The 23,047-nt window shown below is 35.9% G+C and overlaps 4 protein-coding genes across 6 annotated transcripts; all 4 read right to left on the bottom strand.

Moving 5' to 3' along the window:
• Window positions 1–593: 593 nt before the first annotated feature.
• LOC125194816 (uncharacterized) lies at window positions 594–1,552 on the bottom strand. The gene has a single exon (XM_048093037.2). It carries the CDS (start codon window positions 1,549–1,551, stop codon window positions 691–693), a length of 861 nt encoding a protein of 286 aa, XP_047948994.1. The 5' UTR covers window position 1,552; the 3' UTR covers window positions 594–690.
• A 654-nt stretch (window positions 1,553–2,206) lies between these two features.
• LOC125201099 (protein ROLLING AND ERECT LEAF 2-like) lies at window positions 2,207–5,870 on the bottom strand. The gene is made up of 4 exons (XM_048099023.2): window positions 4,796–5,870; window positions 4,545–4,708; window positions 3,651–3,874; window positions 2,207–3,447 (listed from the first exon to the last, which is right to left on the bottom strand). The coding sequence occupies exons 1-4, from the start codon at window positions 5,796–5,798 to the stop codon at window positions 2,742–2,744; spliced, it is 2,097 nt and encodes a 698-aa protein (XP_047954980.2). The 5' UTR covers window positions 5,799–5,870; the 3' UTR covers window positions 2,207–2,741.
• Window positions 5,871–15,589: 9,719 nt separating this feature from the next.
• LOC125201960 (protein ROOT HAIR SPECIFIC 17-like) lies at window positions 15,590–17,980 on the bottom strand. 2 transcript variants are annotated; one of them, XM_048100266.2, is made up of 8 exons: window positions 17,760–17,980; window positions 17,594–17,675; window positions 17,434–17,510; window positions 17,096–17,359; window positions 16,825–17,006; window positions 16,644–16,746; window positions 16,232–16,563; window positions 15,590–16,149 (listed from the first exon to the last, which is right to left on the bottom strand). In XM_048100266.2, the coding sequence occupies exons 1-8, from the start codon at window positions 17,943–17,945 to the stop codon at window positions 15,822–15,824; spliced, it is 1,554 nt and encodes a 517-aa protein (XP_047956223.1). In that variant the 5' UTR covers window positions 17,946–17,980; the 3' UTR covers window positions 15,590–15,821. The 2 variants fall into 2 exon arrangements, with proteins under 2 accessions (XP_047956223.1, XP_088920407.1); XM_089064281.1 differs by having other exon boundaries at window positions 17,434–17,529; window positions 17,760–17,901.
• Window positions 17,981–19,635: 1,655 nt separating this feature from the next.
• LOC125201564 (isocitrate dehydrogenase [NAD] regulatory subunit 1, mitochondrial-like) lies at window positions 19,636–22,691 on the bottom strand. Of its 2 annotated transcripts, none has more exons than XM_048099731.2 (4): window positions 22,074–22,691; window positions 21,091–21,330; window positions 20,363–20,441; window positions 19,636–20,112 (listed from the first exon to the last, which is right to left on the bottom strand). In XM_048099731.2, the coding sequence occupies exons 1-4, from the start codon at window positions 22,542–22,544 to the stop codon at window positions 19,838–19,840; spliced, it is 1,065 nt and encodes a 354-aa protein (XP_047955688.1). In that variant the 5' UTR covers window positions 22,545–22,691; the 3' UTR covers window positions 19,636–19,837. The 2 variants fall into 2 exon arrangements, with proteins under 2 accessions (XP_047955688.1, XP_047955687.1); XM_048099730.2 differs by having other exon boundaries at window positions 22,044–22,690.
• Between the last annotated feature and the right edge of the window lie 356 nt (window positions 22,692–23,047).

Genomic DNA, 23,047 nt, shown 5'->3' with positions numbered 1-23,047 from the left:
ATTTAACTAAATCGTTATACTTATATTTTATTATTATAAAACTAATATAGAAAAGTGGGACCCACATTTCACCATTTTTTTCCATTTCCTTCACAAAAGCCAAACAATTTATTAAAATTCGCGTCGAGTCAAAATGAGACTATAAGTAACTAGCCGATGAATTAGAATTTTATTTATAGGCCTAAAAACAGTTACGCTCGTTTTAGAACCTCAGTCTTTTATATCGATCCTTTACCAATATCATTCATAAAAGAAATCAAGATAGAATTCATCCGTCCCGTAGAAATAGGTTGAATATTTTTTTTCGTCCGTCCCATATAAATAGTCAATATACATGTACGAAACATTTTCTCCTTCTCTTTTACTTTATTATTTATGAGCCCTATCATCCACTACACTATTTTAATTACCTTGTCTTATTCTCTTTCTCTCTTACTATATCAATTACGCATTAAAACATGTACTATCTCCAAATGGTCTATTTCTATTGGACGGATGGTGGCAAAATGGCTCTGTTGGTTCAGCTTATACTCATGATCAACCAAAACAAAATCAAGTACTGGCAGCAAACATGTATACAAAACTGATGCGACATAAATGTAATTCTGCATAAACATGTTTAATTACAAGCAGAATACACCAAGTCTACAATGATTAGTGACTATACATTACAAATATTCAATCATTTCCCTAATTGCTGTGCATGTTGAGTAGTGAAACTCTGGTTCTGACCAAACGCTTAAACAAACCCTCGACTTTGTCTTCTACAACATCAAGGCTCTCCTCCATCTCTCTCAACTGCATCCCAAGCTCATCAACCTGCACCGTCCCATCCAATCTCACAAGCTTCTCCAAGGCAGCATCCAGCTCACTAAACTCTAGCCTATGTTTGTGGTCATGATCATCTTGTCCCGAGCATCTTTTCGAGCCAATCAGCCTCGACACGAGAGACCATCCGCTTGATGAGCTCCTGGCGCCCGAGACGCTGCACAGCAACGACTCGATGAGGTCGAGAGTGGCGGCCTCGGTCTCCTTCAACATGCTTATCACAGCGATGGCTTCAGCATCTTTATCTGCCAGAGCTAAAACGGAGGGTTTATGCTTCAAGGAGGTGATGCGTCTGAGGGTCTTGTGGATCATCTTCTTGGCTGTTTTTCTGGAGGCGATGAGATGATCAGAGTCTCGTCTGCGGCGGAGGAAGGAGTGGAGGTGGAGGAGGTGGTCCCTGGCGTGGGAGAGGATGTCTTTGGCGGTGGCGCAGGCGTCGACGAGGGCGAGGTAGCCGTCGAGGACTTGGTGGACCCATTTGTGGTGGGAATCGCGGGAGAAGAGCTGGTGGGTGTGGTGGAGGAGGAGCAAGTCGTCGAGGCAGTTGTAGAGGGAGTGGAGGGTGGTTAGGTTTTGGGAGATGGAGAGCAGGGAGGTGGAGTCGGGGTGGAGGGTTTGGAGGTGGTGGTTGAATTGGGGGATGAGAGGGTGGGAATGGGATCGAGAGGGGAGGCTGGAGGAGCGAGTGTGGCCAAGGATTTTAGGAGTGGAGATCATCATCATGCTGTTTATTGTGTGTGTTTGGAGGGGAAAGGAAATTGTTGGTTATAATGGGAGGGGGACAGTGAGGATTTTTTGAAGTTGCAGTGGTGATTGCGAGGTGGGATATTGTCTGCCACGTCGAGCCACCGACTGTTTGGGTGTTCCAAGAAAGGTCGACTCTAGTGTTTTGTTTTTGGTGTTCACAATTAAACAAGCCAACAACTCAGGAAGGTACTAGTAGTATTTAATACTTGGCTGTACGTACATTCTACTGCTAATTTTGTGTCATTTTTAAGATGAAGAATGGCTTATCACCTAAATTTTGGATATTTTTTCTATCTACTTCGTCTGTAATTTTTTGGATTTTATATAATTCATGATAAAATTTTAAACTACTCTTTTTAATTAAAGTATAAATGGGCATTTTAACTCTATACTACCTGACTTAATTCATTACTAATAGAAATCACATACCATAATATAATTAAGATCCAAATCCAAATCCAAATATTCATTCAAATGATTTATTCTCTATTTCTTCAAAATCTCGGGAGAGCAGCGGTTCGACCATGGATGGTGCTAGCCTCAGTTTGCGTATGTGCGTGAGGTGGAATGGATTATGGGACGGAGGCAGATGGAAAGGTACCGTACCAAGTTTACAAGTACTACTACTAAGTACGGCAAATGGATCTCATATTGCTTAATAATTATGCACTTCTTCTCTCTCAAAATATAAATTACTACTAAGAGTTTGGACATGCATCCCCTATACGCCATATACACGTTTTAATTGCGCATATGTTCCTTTCTTTGCTTTCATCACCGATTCACAATTGCTGCAGATCAAGAAAAAAGACTTGCTATACACAACTTCAAATATAACATTACTAAACATGACTGTCTTCAGCATGCATCCTTATTCCCCAGTGACATGCGGTGAAAATGATGGTGATGCAGAAACCAAAATTGATTACACACTAATCTCCACAGCAATGTTTACATTTACACTCCGATCCGCCTGCATGATCTGCACCTACGAGCTCACTCTGTCCACGACCAACGCCATTATCAGACGATATCTTGGATTTATGACTGAAGCATATTTTGAGTTCTCTCAAACATTAAAGGATTCCACTTCTCCAGTCAAAAGTAACAACCTAATCTTCATTGCTAATTTGACACTAGAGATGAAATGCCTCATTTCATCTACACTATGAAGCTTGTTTGTGTTCCTCGACACGTTGCAAGAGCTCCTCGTATACTCTCAAAGAGTTACCAGTATACTTTCCCATGGCCTCAAGAACGTGTCGTAGACTTGCCTGCAGACTCCCTCCTTTAGTGGTCTCGCTCTGATAGACAACGCGTGTGTCAGTGGGGATCAGCGCCATCTTTCTCTCTAATGACTGAATCTCCCTGTGTATCTTCTGGTCCTCCTTCTCAAGGCTCTTGAGTTTCCTCTCATCTTTATCCGCCACCATCTTTTGGCGCATCTCCGCCTTGTCCCTGTCCCACACCTGCAGCACGTTCGATGCAAACTCTCGCATAGAATCCACCACTTCCTTCTCAGAAATTCTGTCCAGTGACTGTGACCACTGGTTACACACAACAAACACTGCAGGGGCACCCATCCTACCGGGAGAGAATGGCACTATCCCGTCTGGGGTCTCTTCCGGTATGTAGAGCAGACATTTCATGAGCCAGTTATTCAGCGTTCGGACATAACCCTTTAGTGCGCCAATCCAACGAGAGAACCACAGAGTCCAATTGACAAGATCGTGCTGAAGCTGGCGCGTGGCTTCAAATTGAGCATCCGTGAAGTGCTGTTGGGACGTGATGGTGTCTAAACGTTTGGCTTCTCCAATCGCTTGACACTGATTGTTGTGGCATTCGAGCATGGACTTCCACATTCTAGTTAACCTACAATAGAGATTAAATTTGGAGTTACATCACATAAACTTTATCAGAACAGAATGTACTTGTATTTTGATATTATGTCAGTACCTAACCATTTTGCTGCCAAATAAATGTATAAATAGGAAAGAAGTAAACATAAATTTGTTACTATAAGATAGAAAGAGATATCCAACAAGTATGCAAATATGGCATTTGAATATAGATACCCTTGAATGAAGTCATGCAGCTGTGGCCACAACTCCTCATCTCTCAACCTATTTATCCTCATTGAGATCTTATCAACCACCTGAATTGCCACTTTGATTTTCGTTGATAGACTCCTAACCAAAGTTCTGGCTGCCTCCACTTTGTGTGACTCAGAGCCTCTTACATCCATATGCTTCATCTTTTTGGACTTCCGTTCGTGGTCAACTCTCATTTTCTCCTCAACCTGAAAGAGGATTAAAAGATCAGCTATACTCAAAACATTATTGATACTACAATATAACCCTCTCGCATGAACACAAAGAAAGATCATGAATGTGACTAAGAAACATTTTTAAAGCAAGTTTTATCTATATTTGGAAGTCTTGAAATATATTCCACAGAATTGAATACAACAAATGCAGAGCAAGCAAGAAGAAAACTAGTTTTAGAAGAAGTTACTGTATACTTAAAGGCCCTTGCAGCTCTAAGATTTTAGCCGTGTGGAACACATTGAAAATTGAGTTCAACAAATAATTTCAATAATGGCAAAAAATCATGCAGCTCTAAGATTTTAGTTCTTGTACGACAGAAGATACGAACTGCAATAAGTACTCAGACAGCATCGGTCGTGCATCAAGTAGCTAGCAATTATACGAGGTACTCCAACGCTCTGTGCATTGCATCCGAAGTTATAGATGAGAAATTAAATTTTGTGTTGATATATGAAAGAAACATAACAATAAATAGAATCTTTAGGACCACCTTAGATTTAGCCAGCTAGCATAATAGTAACAAATGGAGTATCAAATTACAACTGCCAAAAAGGTTCAAAAGCGCAGAATGTTGTAGCAAGGTAAAGAGCAAGAAGCTGTCAAACTAGGACATGAAATAAATGGAGAAATCAATAAGTGTACCTTCACTTCTTCGTACAGTTTCTTCTCCCACAGATGAAGTTTATGCAAAACGGAAGAAAGGCTTTTAGACTTGAGTTCCACATCTTCGACTGCGTCTAACAGAACAGAATCGCCATCATGAGACGGCGATTTAAATGCAGTTAAATGCAGTATCTTTGAAGAAACTGCAATCACAATCATAAATGATGAATCAATCATTGAAAAAAAACATTTCTAAATTAACAAAGGTAAATCAAAACAAGATCGCTTACCATGTTTCTGTTTGTAAGGGAGTTTCCCCACCTCAAGAAAGCCAGAGACATCCTTTCCACACTCCGAAGCACGCTCAAACTGAAGATGAATCTCTTTCAAGACTTCCAAATCATCCTTGAACCCACCGCGAGGCTTCAATTCATTACCATTTTTGGAGCTCTTCTCACCAATAACTTCACTCTTGTCGACGCTTTTCTTTGAATTGGAATCATTTTGCTCTTGCGGCGCCTTGGATGAACTGTTTCTTCCACTATTCTGATCTCCATGAACTGCCTTCATCACATCAACATCTTCATCATCGTCATCATCCTCTTCCAAATCCGGTATTCCCTCTTCCTCCCTCACTGATCTGGAATCGTGGCTCAAGGTGTAAGTGGGATAGAACTTCTCAACAGTGTCAAAAGGGTTCAGAAAATCCCACGTCGAACTTCTCGGCGGCGACGGCGGCGCTTTCGAAGCCGTGGAAGAATCACCAAAAAATCCACCTCCGCTGCCGCCATGATTCGAGTAGCCGTTGAAATCCTGATTGCCATCATTAGCATAACCAATATGCATAGTTTCCGCGCTCATCGGAATCTGCGTATGCGCCACCGACGGCGTCGTTTGATTTTTCATATAATTCACATTCATATATCCACCGCCGCTGAGACTGAAACTGAGATTCTCATAACCCGGCAGCGTGGTGTCAAGATGGTGCAAAGTCTCGGATTTATCATCGTCGGAGTCGGAGTTGAAGCGGAGATGCTCGCCGGAATCGGATCCCTTTCTCCGAGGGGGGAGGTTGAGGAGCGGCGAAGAGGGGCGGGAAGGGGGGAGGAGGAGGAGATCATGGTTGAAGAAGCGGCGGAGAGAGATGCCGACGGCGTCGAGTGACTGGAGATAGGCGGCGTGGGCCTCGGCGAAGGCGAAGCGCTGGCGCACGGCCTCGTCGAGGGAGGCGCAGCGGTCGCGGCACAAGGCCACCGCCGGAGAATCGTCGAGCTTGGAGGTGGCGCAGCCCATCAGCAGAGAGTGGGAGTGGGAATTGGGTAAAGCAGCATGGTGGATGGGTAGAAAAAGGGAGGAGAGGAGAGGAATCTTTCTTTTTCTTTTTGTATGTTTGTTTTTATGGGCTTTGCCAGCGATGAGAGTGTCGTCGGATGGCTGATGCTGATTCTGTGTGGGGCCTAGTGATAGCCTTTGACTTAAATATACGTCCACGATCGATATCATTTGCATACAATTACAATTTTGGCATACATACGTTTACTCGTTAATTATGCCATTTCCTCGTTCATTTTATTACGCGTCAACTAATTTGGTGCCATAAACATAGAGTTTACTCTTTGTGATTGCACGTTCTCCGATGTGGTCTCGATTTTGTTATAAGGGCATCATCTGATTTTGACCATTACTGTCATATCTGTAGACTGTAATAGTACGAAAAGAATACTCGATTCTAACTTATTCGGCGTTCAGTCTCTCGACTTTTTAACTTTAGATGATTGCGGAATACTATCAATGAAAAATAGGAATCCATATTAACAATGGATTTTCTGTGATTATTTCTAATATGGAATGAGTCAATCTTTATCATTCAATAAGAAAGCTTCCATTTCAATGAACAATTTGAAGACCTATTCATTCTAACATAAAGGTTTATCATTCACGCCTTTCAATTCACTTTTTAAATATCTCATATCAATGGAGTAGGCATTACAATTATAGAATATTTTTATATTTTCTAATTTTTTAATATGAGATAGTTTGAATCCAAAATAAAAAAGATAATTTTATAAGGTTTTTGTCCCCTTTTGGAATAGTGAGTATTTTTAAGATTAAATATCTAAATATGATGTGTAAGATTTATCACATCGTCGAGGAGCAGCGAATTTATCAAATGTATGGGATGAAAAGAAAAAAATTATTAGTTGCTTATATATAAGAAAAAAACTATATTTAAGTATGTCCTAGTAAAATTAATATTTTAAAGTCGTCATAAGGAACAAAAAATTACGCACTGATAAGTGATTTAAATAGTATCTACTGCACTATACTTTTCGATAGGATTCCAATTGATTATACTATATTTTATCAGTAGATGGAAATAGATAAGTATGAAGAATACAATAATTTAAGATAAATCAATATTTTTAAAGTCGTTCAAAAAGAACGAAAAAAGGACACCTTATCTCCCACTATATAAAGGTTGAATCTTTCTTCTATCTAACACGATATCGCAAAGATATTCAGTAGTAATTAAAGTTATAAAATGAAGTTCTACATTTGAAGAGTTAGTTCAGAAGTTTGAATTCCAAAAGGAGAAAAATGTTCATGATTAAATTTTGATAATTTTATAAGTGTATCCACAGTAAAATCATTGTCGACATTATTTCGAAATTGAATTCAATCATCCAATCTGCTTTTTTACATCCGGATATCCCATCACTGGAAAAGTTCATGAAATTATGACATTTTGCTTTTGCCAAGAATCAATTCACAAATTATTAAGAGTGATCATGCCTAACATGAAAAGCATCAATTTTCTTGAATTCGTAAAAAAAGAACCAGAGTATTTTCATGATCAATCGATCAGGATAGGAAATGTGGTTTTCATGTGTTTCAAAAATCTTAATGATTAGGTTGGAAGTTGCTGAGAAAGATATTTAACCTAGATGTAAAACGTTAGATAGAATTTGAATAAAAAAGAATGTAAAATGAAAGAAGAGGAGCATAATTAGCATTTCATTTTTAGTTGAATTGCATAGCATTAAAGTTGAGGATTCCTGCAATCTGTCACAATTAAGACAGCAGAATCAAGTAGGGGCTGGAAGCAGCATAAATTTTATTTATGACACAAGATCACCAACTCAAATCTTTTAAAAATAGTTTCAATGTTTATTTGTTTAAAATTAATAATCTTTTTTCAAATATTCGACAATGGTTAATTGGCAGATAGCTTTTGGGTCCTTCAGTAATGAACTCTCTACTGAAGCAAAGGCATGAGATAAAATAGTAAAGAAAATAAAGTATGATTTGCAATCTCTAAGTATATATGAGTAAATTCATTTTTGTTTCAGATAAAAATGGACACGACAGATAGGCAGGAAAGTGAGTTGAGAATGATGAATTACAGTGTGAAAAAAGAAAAGAAAAATGAACACGTACATTAATTTATTAAAATAAAAATCGGTTCAATTAGGAGAATAATACTGCTCTATGTATTTTGCCGTCTATCCCACAAGAGTATACACTTTTTAATATTGAGTTATTTATTCTATGATAAAGTGAGACTCATTATTCACTACAATTGATATCTTTCTTACTTTATTAATTATGCATTAAAATCTATATTCCATCAAAATACATACTTTTGTGACGGAGTGAGTAGTATAAATAATTTGTGAAGGGTAAGTTTGTAATTCCATGGGGATAAAGTGAGATGAATGGGGTTGAGAATATCCAAGAAGTAAAGTAGTGAGTATTTTAGTTCCCCCACCATTCTCACATTTCTAATCATAATGTTCTTTTAGGAATTTGAGAAAGTTCAATAAAGTGCATTATATCCACAATACTTTTCTGCTTTTTAATTTTTTATTATTTGATCATAATGTTTGTAAGGATAGCATTAAAGCTAAGGCTTGAGTGATTCAATTGCTGTTCATATAATTCCCAGTTCTGGCGTAGCCGTCCGTACGAGACATACATTCACAGTTTGTAATTCATCATTACTTAATTAGGATTATTTCACATTTTGATTAGATTTAACAATTTATTTAAGATGGGCCAGTGTGCATCGCAGTGGTTTGGATAGAACCAATTCAAGGTTGTAATAAGCCCTTCATAAACGCCTCGAAACAATAATGTAAAAGTATATAAGGCATTAAATTTTAAAAGAGGAGTGATTTAGAGACATAATGTCTCCATGACATAATACCCTTATGTCTCTATGCCATAATTATATTTTATATGTGGACAAATATAACCAAACGCTATTTTTGGATAAAATCAATTAGCATGAATGCATGATCATTAGGGGGTGATCTAATTTCTATAATAAAGACTAATAAAGCTAACGGTGAAATTAATTCAATAGAGTATATTATATATTTTACATAGGAATAACATGAGAATAAATACTCAAAAATCAAACTAGAGTACTAATATTATAAAATACTTAAAATTAAAACAATAAATTTAATTAGTATTATTTTATTTTGACTAAGGTTAGACAATAATTTTCCAAAAATTTAAAATTTGAATAAATTAAAATTTCTAAATTGAATAATTTAGAATAGTAAGTATGATATAAAAAAAACCTACACCCAATTAGAATTAATATATTATACATATTTTCTTAATTTTATTTCATGATATAGTGAATTGAGCTAATAATTCAATTATTTATAAAGCAAAAGAGAAAATACCTTGTAATTATTTATTTGATCGAAGTTCGATTGCAATGTTCTAAAAATAAAAAATTTAAATAAATTAATATTTTGGAAAGGAAAGAAGTAGTATAATAAAAATTACAAAATTCTTAAAATAAAAACTATAAAGTCAATTATTATTATTACTGCTGCTGTTGTTGTTATTCATTTTTAATTTATTTAATGATATACTGAATGAAGCTTAAAACTCTAATATTTTATATAAGAAAAAAAGAAGAAAATAATATAGGTATTAAATAGATTAGTTAGAAACATAAAGTATGATTTTGTTATTAAGGTTCAACTATAACATTCGAAACAATAAGAACTTAAAGAAATTGAATTATGCAAGTAACGAATTTAAATAAAAATTATTAATTTTTTGCAATCCAAATTGTTACTTAAAAAGAAATCTACTATATATTGCTTTTAGAGTAAAGGTAAAAAGTGGTCATAAACATATGACCGAAATATGAATTTAGTAAAAAATATTCACTTTTTGAAAATCATGTCCTAAACAAACGAAATTGTCGTCGGATTGGTCCTTTTTTTACGGTTCCGTAAAAAAATGACGATCAACGCCCAATTAGTGATATTTTGACTAAATAATAAATATAAAATTTATGATTATAAATTTATTTTGAAAGTAAACAAGTTAAAACAAAAAATATGCAATTCATAAAAATATTAAATATAAAATTTATAATTATAAATTTAACTATCAAAATGGCTTGTAACTAATTTTATTTTTGATCGAGGTTCAATTATTTTGTTAATGTTAAAAATCATAAATTTAATTGTCAAATGACTTGTTAATAAAAGGAGATAATTAATGATAAAATAAATATGTTGAACCTTAATCATAAAAAACAATTATATAAAATACTAATAAAGAACATAAAATTATAATAAGAGATATACATAACAAACAAACCCAATATAGAAAACAATTGAGTTTAATAATCTTGACGTATAAAGATATTAAATCTTGAAAGAAATTAAAATATTTAATATGCAGCATTCAAATCTCTAGAGATTAGTATGGTAATAATGGATTGAATTTGTTTTCCAAAAATATAATCATAATGGATAAAGGGTAAGAACGTCTAGTACAAAATGTATATTTAAAATAATATATAGAAATAATAAAAATTGACATAATAGTCCCTATTATGTCTTAGACATTATGTCTCCAAAATATTTTTTATTTTAAAAATACAAGACCTATTTATAAGGTTGTAATCTATCATCAATTCATCATTATATAAAAGGTGAGGTTTGGTCTTACTTTTGAGTATTTATAAATTTTAAGCTTAAATTTTATACTTAACCTTAATTACAGAGCTCAATCCCCTATAAATCCATAAAGATTTTTTTTTTCAATTTTGTGCTTAATTAATTTAATTGCTTAGCTACCAATTGGGTTTGATTACCTAGATAATAGTAATTGAGAGATAAAAGAATGAACAACACTTAAATAATCTACACTTGAGAAAGGGGATCGTTTGTGAGGAATTGTGCCTTTTATTTCTTGGAGTTAATCTAAATATATTAGAAGAAGACTTCAATATTAAGGGTAAATCAATGGGGTGAATGCACTCGAGAGAGGGCTCAACCTAGACTAGCAACTTTCTTAGTAATCCTAGAGACATCGAAGTTGTTGAATTAATCGCATGACGTTCCCATTTTAGTTGGATCCAAAACTGTACATTTCTCTTTGTGATACTTTTCTCTTATGTTAAACTTCGTATTTGTTACTTTTAATTCTCTTTGCTTACTATATGCTTTTAGTAGTGTTAGAACAAAATCAAATCCTTTTTGATTGTTTAGATAGCAGTCAAGTCAACATTTATTCGTGGTACTTAAGTTGATATAATTTTGTCTCTATGGGGCATGATATTCTTGCTTACTAATTGCTACATTAGTCTCGTACACTTACGGATATCATTTATGTTAAAATAAGTTAAGTCATGCACATATTATTTATATTAAAATAAGTTAAGTCAAGCACCTTGCTCAAAAATGGCATGATCAGCCCCAACATTCCCTGAAAAGCATCAAAGACACCTATTATTTAGGTAATATGGAAGAAATACCACACTAGTTCTATTTTACAAGTGTGCATCACTAACAGTAGCTATAAGACATGCAGTGCTCACAAACAATCACCATCAACATGTCAAATCAGAAATATTAGTTCTGTAAACACCCTACCCTCCATACTTGCAACGTGTCTTAAATACATAATTTAAGCACTCAATAACAGAAATTCATAAATTTACTGATAAAATGCCTACCTCCAGGCATGACACCAGCAATACCAGCAGCTATATTGGAGACCAGGTTTCCATAGAGATTTGGAGTTACTTACAAATTAGAAAGTCAGACTAACAAGCTGCACTTAAATGAGAGTGAACTCAGTGAAGGACAGTTAGAATTAGGGATGTCAATCGGGCTAATCCGTTCGGGTTCGGGCCAACTCACTCGGGTTGCTGGGCTATTTGGGCGCGGGCTATTCGGGTTATGGATTTTTCGGGTTATAAAATTTCAACCCTAACCCTAAACCGCCGGGTTTTGGGCTAACCCATCGGGCTATTCGGCCCCAAAAGCTTTCGAAAATAATTTCTTGTATCGAAATTTTCTTCTATAAAATGATTTTAAATTTTAGATACTTTTTTTCTTTTTAGTTAGAATCATATAAAATCTTCATATTTTCATAGTATTCTACAATAATGCATGGAGAGAAGCATTTCATCTCGATCAACTACTACATAAATTAAAACTTGTGTTCGTGTCATTATTTTGGCATTGTTCGTAGCTAATTCTTTGTGAAAATTAAAAATCATATCTTACATGAATCATTATTAAAATGATAAATATATTAAGATTTTGATGAATTATTTTTTAATTTTGTCTTGATTGGCTTTGGTGGTGGTAAGACACTAGAGGCAAATGATGGGACGGTGGAATAATGAGTTGAGGTGGAACTTGAAAGCGGATATTGTGGGATCGAGTGGAAAATTATAGAATGAAAATTGAATAAGACTAATGATTAGGTAGAAAGATTGAGGATTCAAAAATATTTTAAAAAACCCCTTAAAACTTAATAAATTTTAATTAAAAGTTGCAATCCATCGGGCTGACCCGCAACCCGTTCGGGCCAACCCGTTTAACCTGCCAACCCATTCGGGCCAACCCGTTTAGCCCGTTTTGTATTCGGGTAATAAAATTATAACCCTAACCCGATCATTTTACCGGGTTGTTCGGGCCGGCCCACGGGTTTCGGGTTGAATTGACATCCCTAGTTAGAATTATACCAGTGTGAATTTGAAGAATGTTTGATTGACAATAATTCCTTCTTTTTATCTTCTCAATCTTTGGAAGCCCCTCAAACTCAAACTCAAACACAAATCCTTTCTTCTTCTTCAAAATAAAACGAAAAGATAGTGTATGCAATTTAGTCTTGCAAGTTGATCAACTAAAAAAGATTAGCTCCAAACAAGTTCCAATTAAATCGAAATATTACAAGTTCATATCTATTTGACTTCGACTTAAAGTTTGAATTCTATCAATTTTTTTGGTGTTTCCAATCACAACACGAAAAACATGCATATTTATTTCTTCTTAGACACGTCTCACATCATAGACACGACTCCTAAATGATATTTGGATATTGTCCAAAAGAAGCATCTACTACAAACCATGCATAGAAAACAGAGGCAGAATCAAACAGAAAAAGAAAAGTCACAAATGATCATCACATCACACCATATTTTAGCATGGAAAAACATTATCCCACTAATATAACATGATGATACTATCATAAATTGGAGTTACAAAATAGAAAGTGGGGAAATGAGTTGAGAAAAATTACCCACCTTACCAAATTCTAACTCCGTCCACCATTTAAGAAGTCATTCATGGGTTTGAAAAAATTACTATTTGACTATGTGAAGAAAAATAAATGGAGAAAGTATGTGGAATGTGACATCCATTTTTAGTAGTTAGTTGTATAATGACTGTGAGTGACAAATGTTAGTGGAATGTGAGGTCCACGTACCAAAAGTGGGAAAAAGTATAAGATTTTTTTAAATCGTAGACAAAATGGCAAAATGTTTCTTTAAATGATAGATGGAAAGAGTATTTCAAAAGAGTGAAAAATGTATATCATCCATTAATTTCCATCAAAGAAAATACCCCTATAACATAAACATCAATATTAAGAATAGGGAAATACTCACCTGCGGTGTTAGCTGAATCCAGCAATGTACGTTGTTTCTCTAACGACATCCCTGTATAACACAACAGATGATAAGGATGAGATCCAATTATTTTTACTAGCTAGTACTCCTTCGTCTCAAATAAGTTGAGGAAAAATTTTGGGCACGGAGAATAAGAAATTATGTTGAATGATAGGAGGGATAAATAAAGTAGGAGAAATAAGCGAGTAAAGTATTTGATGAAATAAAGTAAGACTGATTAGATATTTTGTTTTATACTTGTAAAAAAAAGGAAATGAATTAACTGACATATAAAAAAAATACTACTTCATGACTCAACTTAGTTGGAACAGATATAGTATTTTATCAAACATAAAACATTATGCTTATAAAATCCAGCAAACCGGAACATATTTTTTCACTATAGATTATGACAGTATCTCTCTACATATATTATTATCACAGCGAGGAACCATGTTCGGATTATGTGTGCAGTTTAAATTTGTAAGTTGGTCTTCATAAACAGAGAGTAATATATTTGATTATCTAATATTTAAGGAAAATGTCGTTTCTAAAAAACAAACAAGAAAAGATATTCATACTCACTTATTTGATATCCGTTAATATCAAAATTGATACCGTCGTCAACTGGGCTGCTTTCGGTTTGTGTACGACATAACCATTGAGGTAACTTTTTCATTCTAATAGTCTCCAACTTCAAGTTACGAAGAGCAGGAAAATGTTGAAGTGATTCCACGAGATTTATCCAACAACCTTGGATCCCTTTCAATGTTAAATATCTAAGTGAGTGGAAGCTGCTTCTGCATGCTTGCAATAAGGCATCAATAGTCTCCATTGATCCCCCCATACTAACATCTAATTTTAACGAATTCAAGCAACTAAAAAAAGGTAGGATCTCAACTAAACAAGTGGGCATGAATCGAGGAACACCAGTAATTGTCAAATCAGTTAGATGGGGAGATTTCGGTAGGCACTCAATTATTCCGCCTAGATTTTTTAGGCTACTTACATTCTTCAACATCAGACTATCAAGCGATGATCCTATCATTTCAAATGGCAAATACTGCAATGCATTGCAATTAATAATCCACAACTGTTCGAGGCTTCCTTGTGATTGTTGTACTCCAATATCTTCCAAATTTGGACACTCACTAATAATCAACTCCTTCAAATTGATGGTGCATATACCATTTGGTAATCCTTTCAATTTGGGGCACTCCTCTATCTCCAAGTGTTGGAGGTGAGGAAATACCTTGACGCCACTTGATTCTACTTCTACCCACTCTGTTAGCTCATCCATACTTTCTACGATCGTTCCGAGAGCTGGAAAAATAATACGTGTCCCCCCTTTCTCTAGTCCATAGAATGAACAATTTATGGACTTCACATTCCCCAATCCTACCAAGTGGAGACTATTGAGATTTCCCAACTGCCCAAACATTGGGATTTCTTCACATTTAAAGCAGTTCATGAGGCGTACCTCAATCAAATTGTTATGTGGTACATTTCCAACTTCCATCTTTGAGTCCATAATGGAAATCTTTGTCCCTCGAATCCTAGAATCTTTAACTTCTTCAATTTTGAGTGTGGTTGCAGGCCTTCCAACACATCCTCATCATTTGTAGTTTCACCTTCTCTGTTTTAATCCCATCTCAAACACAAATCCAATAATTTTGACTTGGACGATAGACTTGCTTTCTCAGCCTCTTCCTTTTTATCCCTTTCAAGCTTAGAAATTTCCAATTTTTCTTTGAGACCATGCAAACTTCCGAGCTCTTTGATTTAACATCCATCTTTGTTGCCAACATTAAAACACTCCAATGTTTGTAGAGAAGTTAATCTCCCAATATTGGCAGGCAACTCTACATGATCATTAATATAAAGATGCCTTAAGTTAGTCAGGTACTTCAAAGTACTTGAAAGTTGTTTAAAATAAAATTTATTTGCTCTCAGTGTTTGCAAATGAACGAGTTTACCAATCCAATCTGGAAGACATGCCATTCTTGATTTGTTAATATCAAGAACTCTCAAATGTATCAACTTCATTATTGAACCTGGCTACTTCTTAATTTCATAATTTCCATGATACCGAATGTAGCCGTAGTGTTTTGCCCCCAACTTATATGCATGTTAGTGCTAAATATGATATGGAAATAATTGAGAGCAACTAATTAGTCCAACAGTTTGAAACTGAAGAATCAATATCATCTCAAATTTTTTTAAGATGCACGTTAATTACATTAGATAATGAAGGGGGAAGGGTAGAGTATTGCTCGTATACACTGACCCCTACCCCCCCAAATAAATAAAAAAAAAAAAAAAGGAAAATGAAGAATCAACAATTATTTACACAAAGCAAGAAGATTGGACACTTGTTATTGAAGCATGCTTTCATTACCATCATCAGCATATTGTGTTAATGCCAAATCTTGATCATCTTCTGAGAATGCTTCATCGCTCACTTCACCTACAAACAACCCTCCATTTCCTTCCACTTCAGAGCTTCTGCATATGCAAGAGTAAGGGTTCTCGTGGAACGAGCCCCGCCCCACTTCAGCCTCACTAGGCTCTCCCATGAAACCAACTTGGACGTCCAAAACACGCGATGAGAACTCGCCCCATCCCATCTTATCCCGATTAAGGAACAATTCGTGTAGCCTTTTCGCGTTGGGACGGATTGTTGGTTTGTGACCAAAATATCTCCTGCTCAGTATCAACACAAAGGCTGTAAACTACAACAGTTAAAGAAGCTTGAAATTATTATACACACAAACACATACAATACCTTCTTCCAGCAAGGATCTTTGCCATGTTTCCATTGTTGTTGGCAACAAAAACATCACTCTCGTCACAGACAAAGAAATCCAATGCAGCCAAGCGAGAGGAGTAAGACGAGAATTGGGCTAATTCTTCCTTGCTGCTGATGCTCTCTTTGGTGTGGAAATTTGGGAACAGAGCTTTCAACGGCGCTAGTGTTTCTTCCCCACCGTATATTTCACCCGAAGCTACGTATAAGTGGACATCTTCTGCAAAACCCAGCGCCCTCAGCATCAGCCCGATTTCCTCAGGAGTTAGTAGACATTTTCCTTGCCTTCTTTCTCTTTCCGGATCCTTTGTCTGCAAAAAAACATGCCAATGTGTTTAGACATATTTCCTTAGCTTCTCCAAATCAAGACTGCCTAGAAACCGCGACTCACATGTAAGGTTTTCCACCTTTTTCGCAGCGCGCCTAGCTCTTGCATTTCTTTCTCTCCTCCACCGTAGTAGCAACCAGAGAATGCTAACATATCCGGTTCATATCTGCAGTTTTCAGACAAATATTTCAAACCAACCACAAAAAAAGAGAGAAAATATTGATAAAAGTTTGAACATATATACCTCAAATGCAATGCAACAAATTGGTTGCTTTTCATTCTCATTCTATCAACTAATTTCCTTCCCATTTGAAGGATAGGATCAGCAAACCTGAGAGCATGGTAGTTAACCCTGCACCTCAGTTTCTGTAAGTCTTGATCAAGCCAATTAGACAGCCTGTAATCAAACTTTGTAAGCTTCACAGCCTGCACCAAATCCAATACACAAATCATTTAAGATTTTAATTTTGAAGAATGAAAGTGGAGATAATCGATATAGAAAAAGGCATACATACGCGCTTTTTGTTGAACAGAGGCAAGACGCGCGTTTGGTAGCATCTTGCGTCGCATTTCCTAGGAACGCGAGCATCTCTGACATCCCCTGCCTCCTCAGGTGTCTGTTTTATGATCTTGACGTCTTTAGAGAGGTAGGACACGAACCAGTCCACGTTGAAGATGTCGGAGAAGTTGCTGGAGTCCTTCCAGAAGGAATGTTGGTCGAGCTTAGGCACGACTAGTGTTGCGTTCAAGATGTAGGCAGCAACCACGGCATCTGTTATCTGTCAGGCCAAATATCTCAAATTCGAATGCATATTGGCGCCATCTTTAAATCAAAAATAAATAATGTGTATACCCCTGTTCTCTGTTGATTCAGGCCACCACTAGTTTCGATGAGCAGGTATCTGTTGGGTTCTGTTTTCATTTCTGCAGCTGCAATATGCATAGCTCTCTGCATTAACCACCTCATTTAAGCTTCCATTTCAACTGGAAAAAAAGAAAGAATAGAAACCTACTTTGAAAGCTACTGCTGGCATTGCTGCATCCGTAAAAGAGAACTGAAGTGCGCAATTCACGGTCTAAGCTTCTTCCGTTTATCTACGAGGTCATCGAATCCAACATTGGATTAATACAATTTAGAACCGAAAATTGAATGTCTGAATATAACTACGATGGACGTACTGAGGTGTTGTTCAAGGGGCGGCGGAGGGAAGAGAGGGATGCGCAGAGAAGGAGCAAGCAGCCGCAGATGGCGGAGAGCAGAGGGAGGAAGCTGTGGAGGCTGCGCTGGCGGCGGCGGCGGATGATGAGATTATTGAAAATGTGCAGTCCGATCAAATTGTTTCTGTGCCTTTTCTTGTTCATCATTCTGGGAAGCAATGTTTTGTGGAGACAGAAAATAAGTGATCGGACGCAATGTTTATTTGTAGAATTGGTAAGAAAACTACACAGCAACTGCACAAGGTAGCCATCGTCGGTTGACGACAGTGACTATTTTTTCCCTTCAACTGGCATCCATATTCTAAATGCAACAAACTTTACCTTAATTACAGACCTCAATCCCCTCCAAATCCATATAGATTAATGTAAACGGGAATTTTGATAGTTTATACTTTATATTTCCTCTATTTACCATCGGTTTAATGTGCTCGAAATGAGTTTAATAAAGTAATTAGTGTCAAAGACAAGCAAAGAAAGATAGGTAAATAATTCAGCTACGGAGAAAGACGTGGAGGCCAATAAGCCTATATGTCTTTGTCTTCTCTTTTTTTCAATGACCATATTTTTATGAACTTATTTAAAAATGGTCATGCTCTAACACTTTCCCAAATTGCAAATTTTATATACTCATATTATGACCTAACTTATTAGTATTATATAGTTACTCTTTCTGTTAGGCAGTTAAGTCACAAAGTTGAATATTGGAAATTACGTTCTTTATTTTTTAGTACTAATTGATAATGAAAGAAGGTCAAGCTTGAGTTAAACAAAGCAATTTAATGACAATATAAAACACCCAATTTATAATGAAAAGGTCAAATATTAATACATATTGTAGGTTGGTTCAAAACATGAACCCCGAGCTAAGCTATAGGGATGATGTGACAAGAATTCTCTGCAATAAAAAAAAATGTTCTATCACAAATTTAATAATTTATCAAAGATGGATGTGTTTTTCGAAAAAATGATACTCGGTGTTATAAATATTTTGTGTAACCATCACTCTTATTTTATGTATATTTATCCTTATTTATTTTATTTTGCTATATACTATTTTTTATTTTAATATATTAAAAATTAAAATTTCTAATTTTATAAATTTCATAAATATCAAATATATTAGACAAAAAAATAACTTCAAACTGTATAAAAAGTAGTATGGAATTTCCGAAAATGATTCACACGAATGGGAATCTTCAATTTATGAAATAAGATCTGGAATTGGAATAAGATTTTTAATGCAAATTTTATGAAATAGATTTGGAAACCGAAATCTCCTTCATATAATGTCAATTTTTCGGAAATAGATTTGAGGAAGGCCTGGTTATTCTTCTTGAAATTTATGCCAGGTTTCCGTTTAGAAATAAGAGAGTTTGTACTTTGTACATTGTACCCTTTTGAGTAAATTATTTAGGATACGTAAGTGGGAGGGACAAAAACGTAAAGCAGAGCATGAATACTTAAAATTAGGGTTAAATAAGCGTAACTAATCCTATGAGTATCTTCTGCTTGAATATTATCCCCATTAATCTAAGATAATTCTGCAATTTCACTATGCTTGCAGAAGTTAATGTTGTGCCAAAACCATATAATCTGGGCACAACAAAATAGGCAAAATAGCAAATAATGTTAACAAAACCCATACAAAGCAGAAGCCCGATTATGTCCATAGCTGAACAGAAATTCAACCCTGAACAAGATATAACTGTGCAAATATATCATTTTTCCACTAAAAAAGTTGAGCAGCATCCATCATTTTCTGCAAATCCCATAAAACGTAAGAATTATAAACTGCACAATTTGGAAACATCATAAAGATTTGGGGCAAGAAGCAACAGGAAGGAACAAAACTCCAATATATGTATTTGCTTCTTTTATGCCTAAATTGGCATCCTTCACAAGAAGACTCAGCAATCATTATTATTTTGTTCACTGGGGGCACAAAAATCAATCATATGAAATGTAAATTATCATTACAAGAAGAGTGGCTTTAAGGCTTCCTGCCAAGCTCTAAACAGTCCACCAATCCCAAGAGATACTCATTCGAGATTAGCAATGACAGCATCCACAACTTCTTGGGTGGTGCTGGTGCCACCAAGATCCTTCGTCCTGTATCTACCTTCTAATATGACACGCTTCACTGCAATTTCTAGTCGATCAGCAAATGAAGGAAATTGCAAGTGCCTTAGCATCATGGCTGAAGAAAGAAGCAATGCTACTGGATTTGCCTTCTTTTGCTCTACTAATTTCTCATTTCCTACATTACCCGCAGAAGCACCTTGCTCAAAAATGGCATGATCAGCCCCAACATTCCCTGAAAAGCATCAAAGACGCCTATTATTTAGGTAATATGGAAGAAATACCACACTAGTTCCATTTTATAAGTGTGCATGACTAACAGCAACTATAAGACATACAGTGCTCACAAACAACCACCAACAACATGTCAAATCAGAAATATTAGTTCTGTAAACACCCTAATGTCACTACTTACAACGTGTCTTAAATACATAATTTAAGGACTCAATAACAGAAATTCATAAATTTACTGATAAAATGCCTACCTCCAGGCATGACACCAGTTCCACCAGCAATACCAGCAGCTATATTGGAGACTAGATTCCCATAGAGATTTGGAGTCACCTACAAATTAGAAAATCTGATTAACAAGCTGCAGCCAATAGACTTAAATGAGAGTGAACTCAGTGAAGGACAGTTAGAATTATGCAAACAAAAATTACATTAAAGAGGAAAATATATCATGCTGATCGTAAGAAACTACGGAAAATATGATTGAGTTCAAAGATTCCTCCCCCTAAATAAATTTTCCCTCCAACTTAGGTAAATGAAACAGTAAACAAAAGCACAAATGATAGATAACAACAGAAACACCATTCCTGTATGGCTCTCTACAAGAGAGGTTTGGGTGACTGATAAACAATAAGAAAAGAACTAAGGTTAAAAACTTCAAAATTACGATAGAGGGCCAAATTTTATTAGTATAGTTTCACTATAGTGTATTAAAAGACTCCAGTAAGATTCTTTCTTGTGCAACTAAGCATCTTGACTTATATGTTCCAATTGAAAGTACTATTTCCTAATCTTGCAAGAAAAAAAAAGGACACCTCATCTTTGTAACTGTTGATATGAAAACGTCATGCTTGCAATTTAAACCACAAAAATATAAGGCACCATTTGCGTACTCACATAAATATCAAGTACTACTACCATCTGACTCGTCAAAGTGAGATGGTCCAAGTATAACGAAAAACATTTTAATTTAGCTCCTTACCATAACATCAAACTGCTCTGGCTTGGAAACGAGTTGCATGGAGCAGTTATCAACAATCATCTCATTGTACTGGATACTAGGGTACTTGCTAGCTATTTCTCGACAGGATTCCAAAAATAAACCATCTGCCAGTTTCATAATATTTGCTTTATGCACAGCAGTCACCTTCTTGCGGTTGTTGAGATAGGCATACTCGAAAGCATATTTTGCAATTCGTTCAGAGCAGAACTTTGTTATCACCTATAATTTGGGATAAATCGGAGTGAGAGATCTTTTCTGATGATCAGCTTAACCGCTCAGTCAGATGAAGATGTGAAAACAATATATTAAAGTTGCAAATGCACCAAAAAAATGATTAGACAATATAATTCAAAGTCATATAATAGGAAGCAAAATGCTAACATATGGAGCACATTTAGCATGTTTGGTCGGGGTGATAACTCATCTAGGGATGGAAATCCATGAACAAAAATGACTTTTTGTTCATGGATTTCCATCCCTAGATGAGGTACCACACCTAATGATATGAAAAGATAGAGGATATGAATAAAATAGATATTGTTTGAATCAGCAATCATATGTAGATTATCGACTCTCAGTTTATGTGATCATCAGCAGAACTCAGTAGTACTATATACATATCGAAAAAGCATACAATATCCAGAAAATAAGTGCTAGAACCATGTGAGCAAATGCATAACTCAGGACCAAATTCCATTGTTTAGGGTATAAACTTCTATTTCTACATCCAGAGAATAATTGCATTTTGTCATCTATTCCTTGTCGAATGGCATATGATCGTGAAAGCTAATAGAACAATCAGACTCTGTCTTCAACCAAGTACTACGATTTAAAAAGCTATTTACCTAAATTAGCAAATTGATTAAAAAGCAGCAAAGCTAAAGAGGAGAAGCAGCAAGTAGCAAAAGAGAAACAAAAAATTGTAAAAAGACCTTCAAGCTTTCAACGACTCCAGGAACAACCTCGTGCTCGAGGCCGGCGTACTCGCCCTCCGTATTCTCCCGAATGACGACGATATCAACGTTCTGGTGGCGAGTGGGAAGCCCCTGAAGGTTAAAGCAGTGCACCAGCGAAGCATAGAGATCGAGCTCCTTCCTGAGCAACACGTTGAGCGAGCTGACGCCTCCACCCACCGGCGTCTTAAGTCCGCCCTTGAGGCAGACTTTATTCTTCTTAATCGAGTCAATCAGTTCCGGCGGCACGGTCTTCATATCGCCATGGACATCGTATTTCTCGAAGTAGACCGGCGCGTGCATAGCCTCCATGACCTGCTCGACGGCGCCAGTTACAAGCGGGCCCACGCCGTCCCCGGGTATCAGTGTGACGGGGCGCGGGGTTCCATCGCCGGGTCGGGGCATGTACGTGACGGATCGGGTGGTGGATCCGCCGCCGGAGAGGAGCTTTTTGAAAATTGGAAGTGTTCGCCTCGACATGTTGCTATCAGAAAGTGAAACTAAGTTTGGGAAGAGATTTAAATCTGGGTATTAGGGCGACTGTTGGTTGGAATTGGGGGCGAGGCTGCTATGCTGAAGGTGGCTCGTCAACAGGCTGGAGAAACAAAAATCAGAGGGTGAAATCGCGTGGAAAGATATTGGAAAATCGCAAATTTCCTTTTTACATTTTATTTTACTATATTTTATTTTTAGACCTAATTTTAATTATTTAATATTATGACAACTATCTTTTGTTTACTCCATATTCGGTAGTCTTGTTTTATACTTTTATACTATATAAATTCAAAATAATAGAGTTGAATAATAGTGTTTTTATTTTGAAAAATAAATTTTTTATTATGATAAACTAACAAAAAAAAAATTAGATTTCTTGATTCTTGGAATATGATTACAGAAAATATGATTTCTTATCATATGAGAATATTGTGTTTGAAAACATGTCAGATTGTGTTTATATTTCATTTAATTAATTATAAATTACA

This window comes from Salvia hispanica, chromosome 2 (assembly GCF_029641045.1).
Source record: "Salvia hispanica isolate PSC_SH4W2 chromosome 2, Shi_PSC_v1, whole genome shotgun sequence".
NCBI classification, from domain to species: Eukaryota; Viridiplantae; Streptophyta; class Magnoliopsida; order Lamiales; family Lamiaceae; genus Salvia; species Salvia hispanica.
This window is presented reverse-complemented; position numbering and strand designations above follow the sequence as displayed.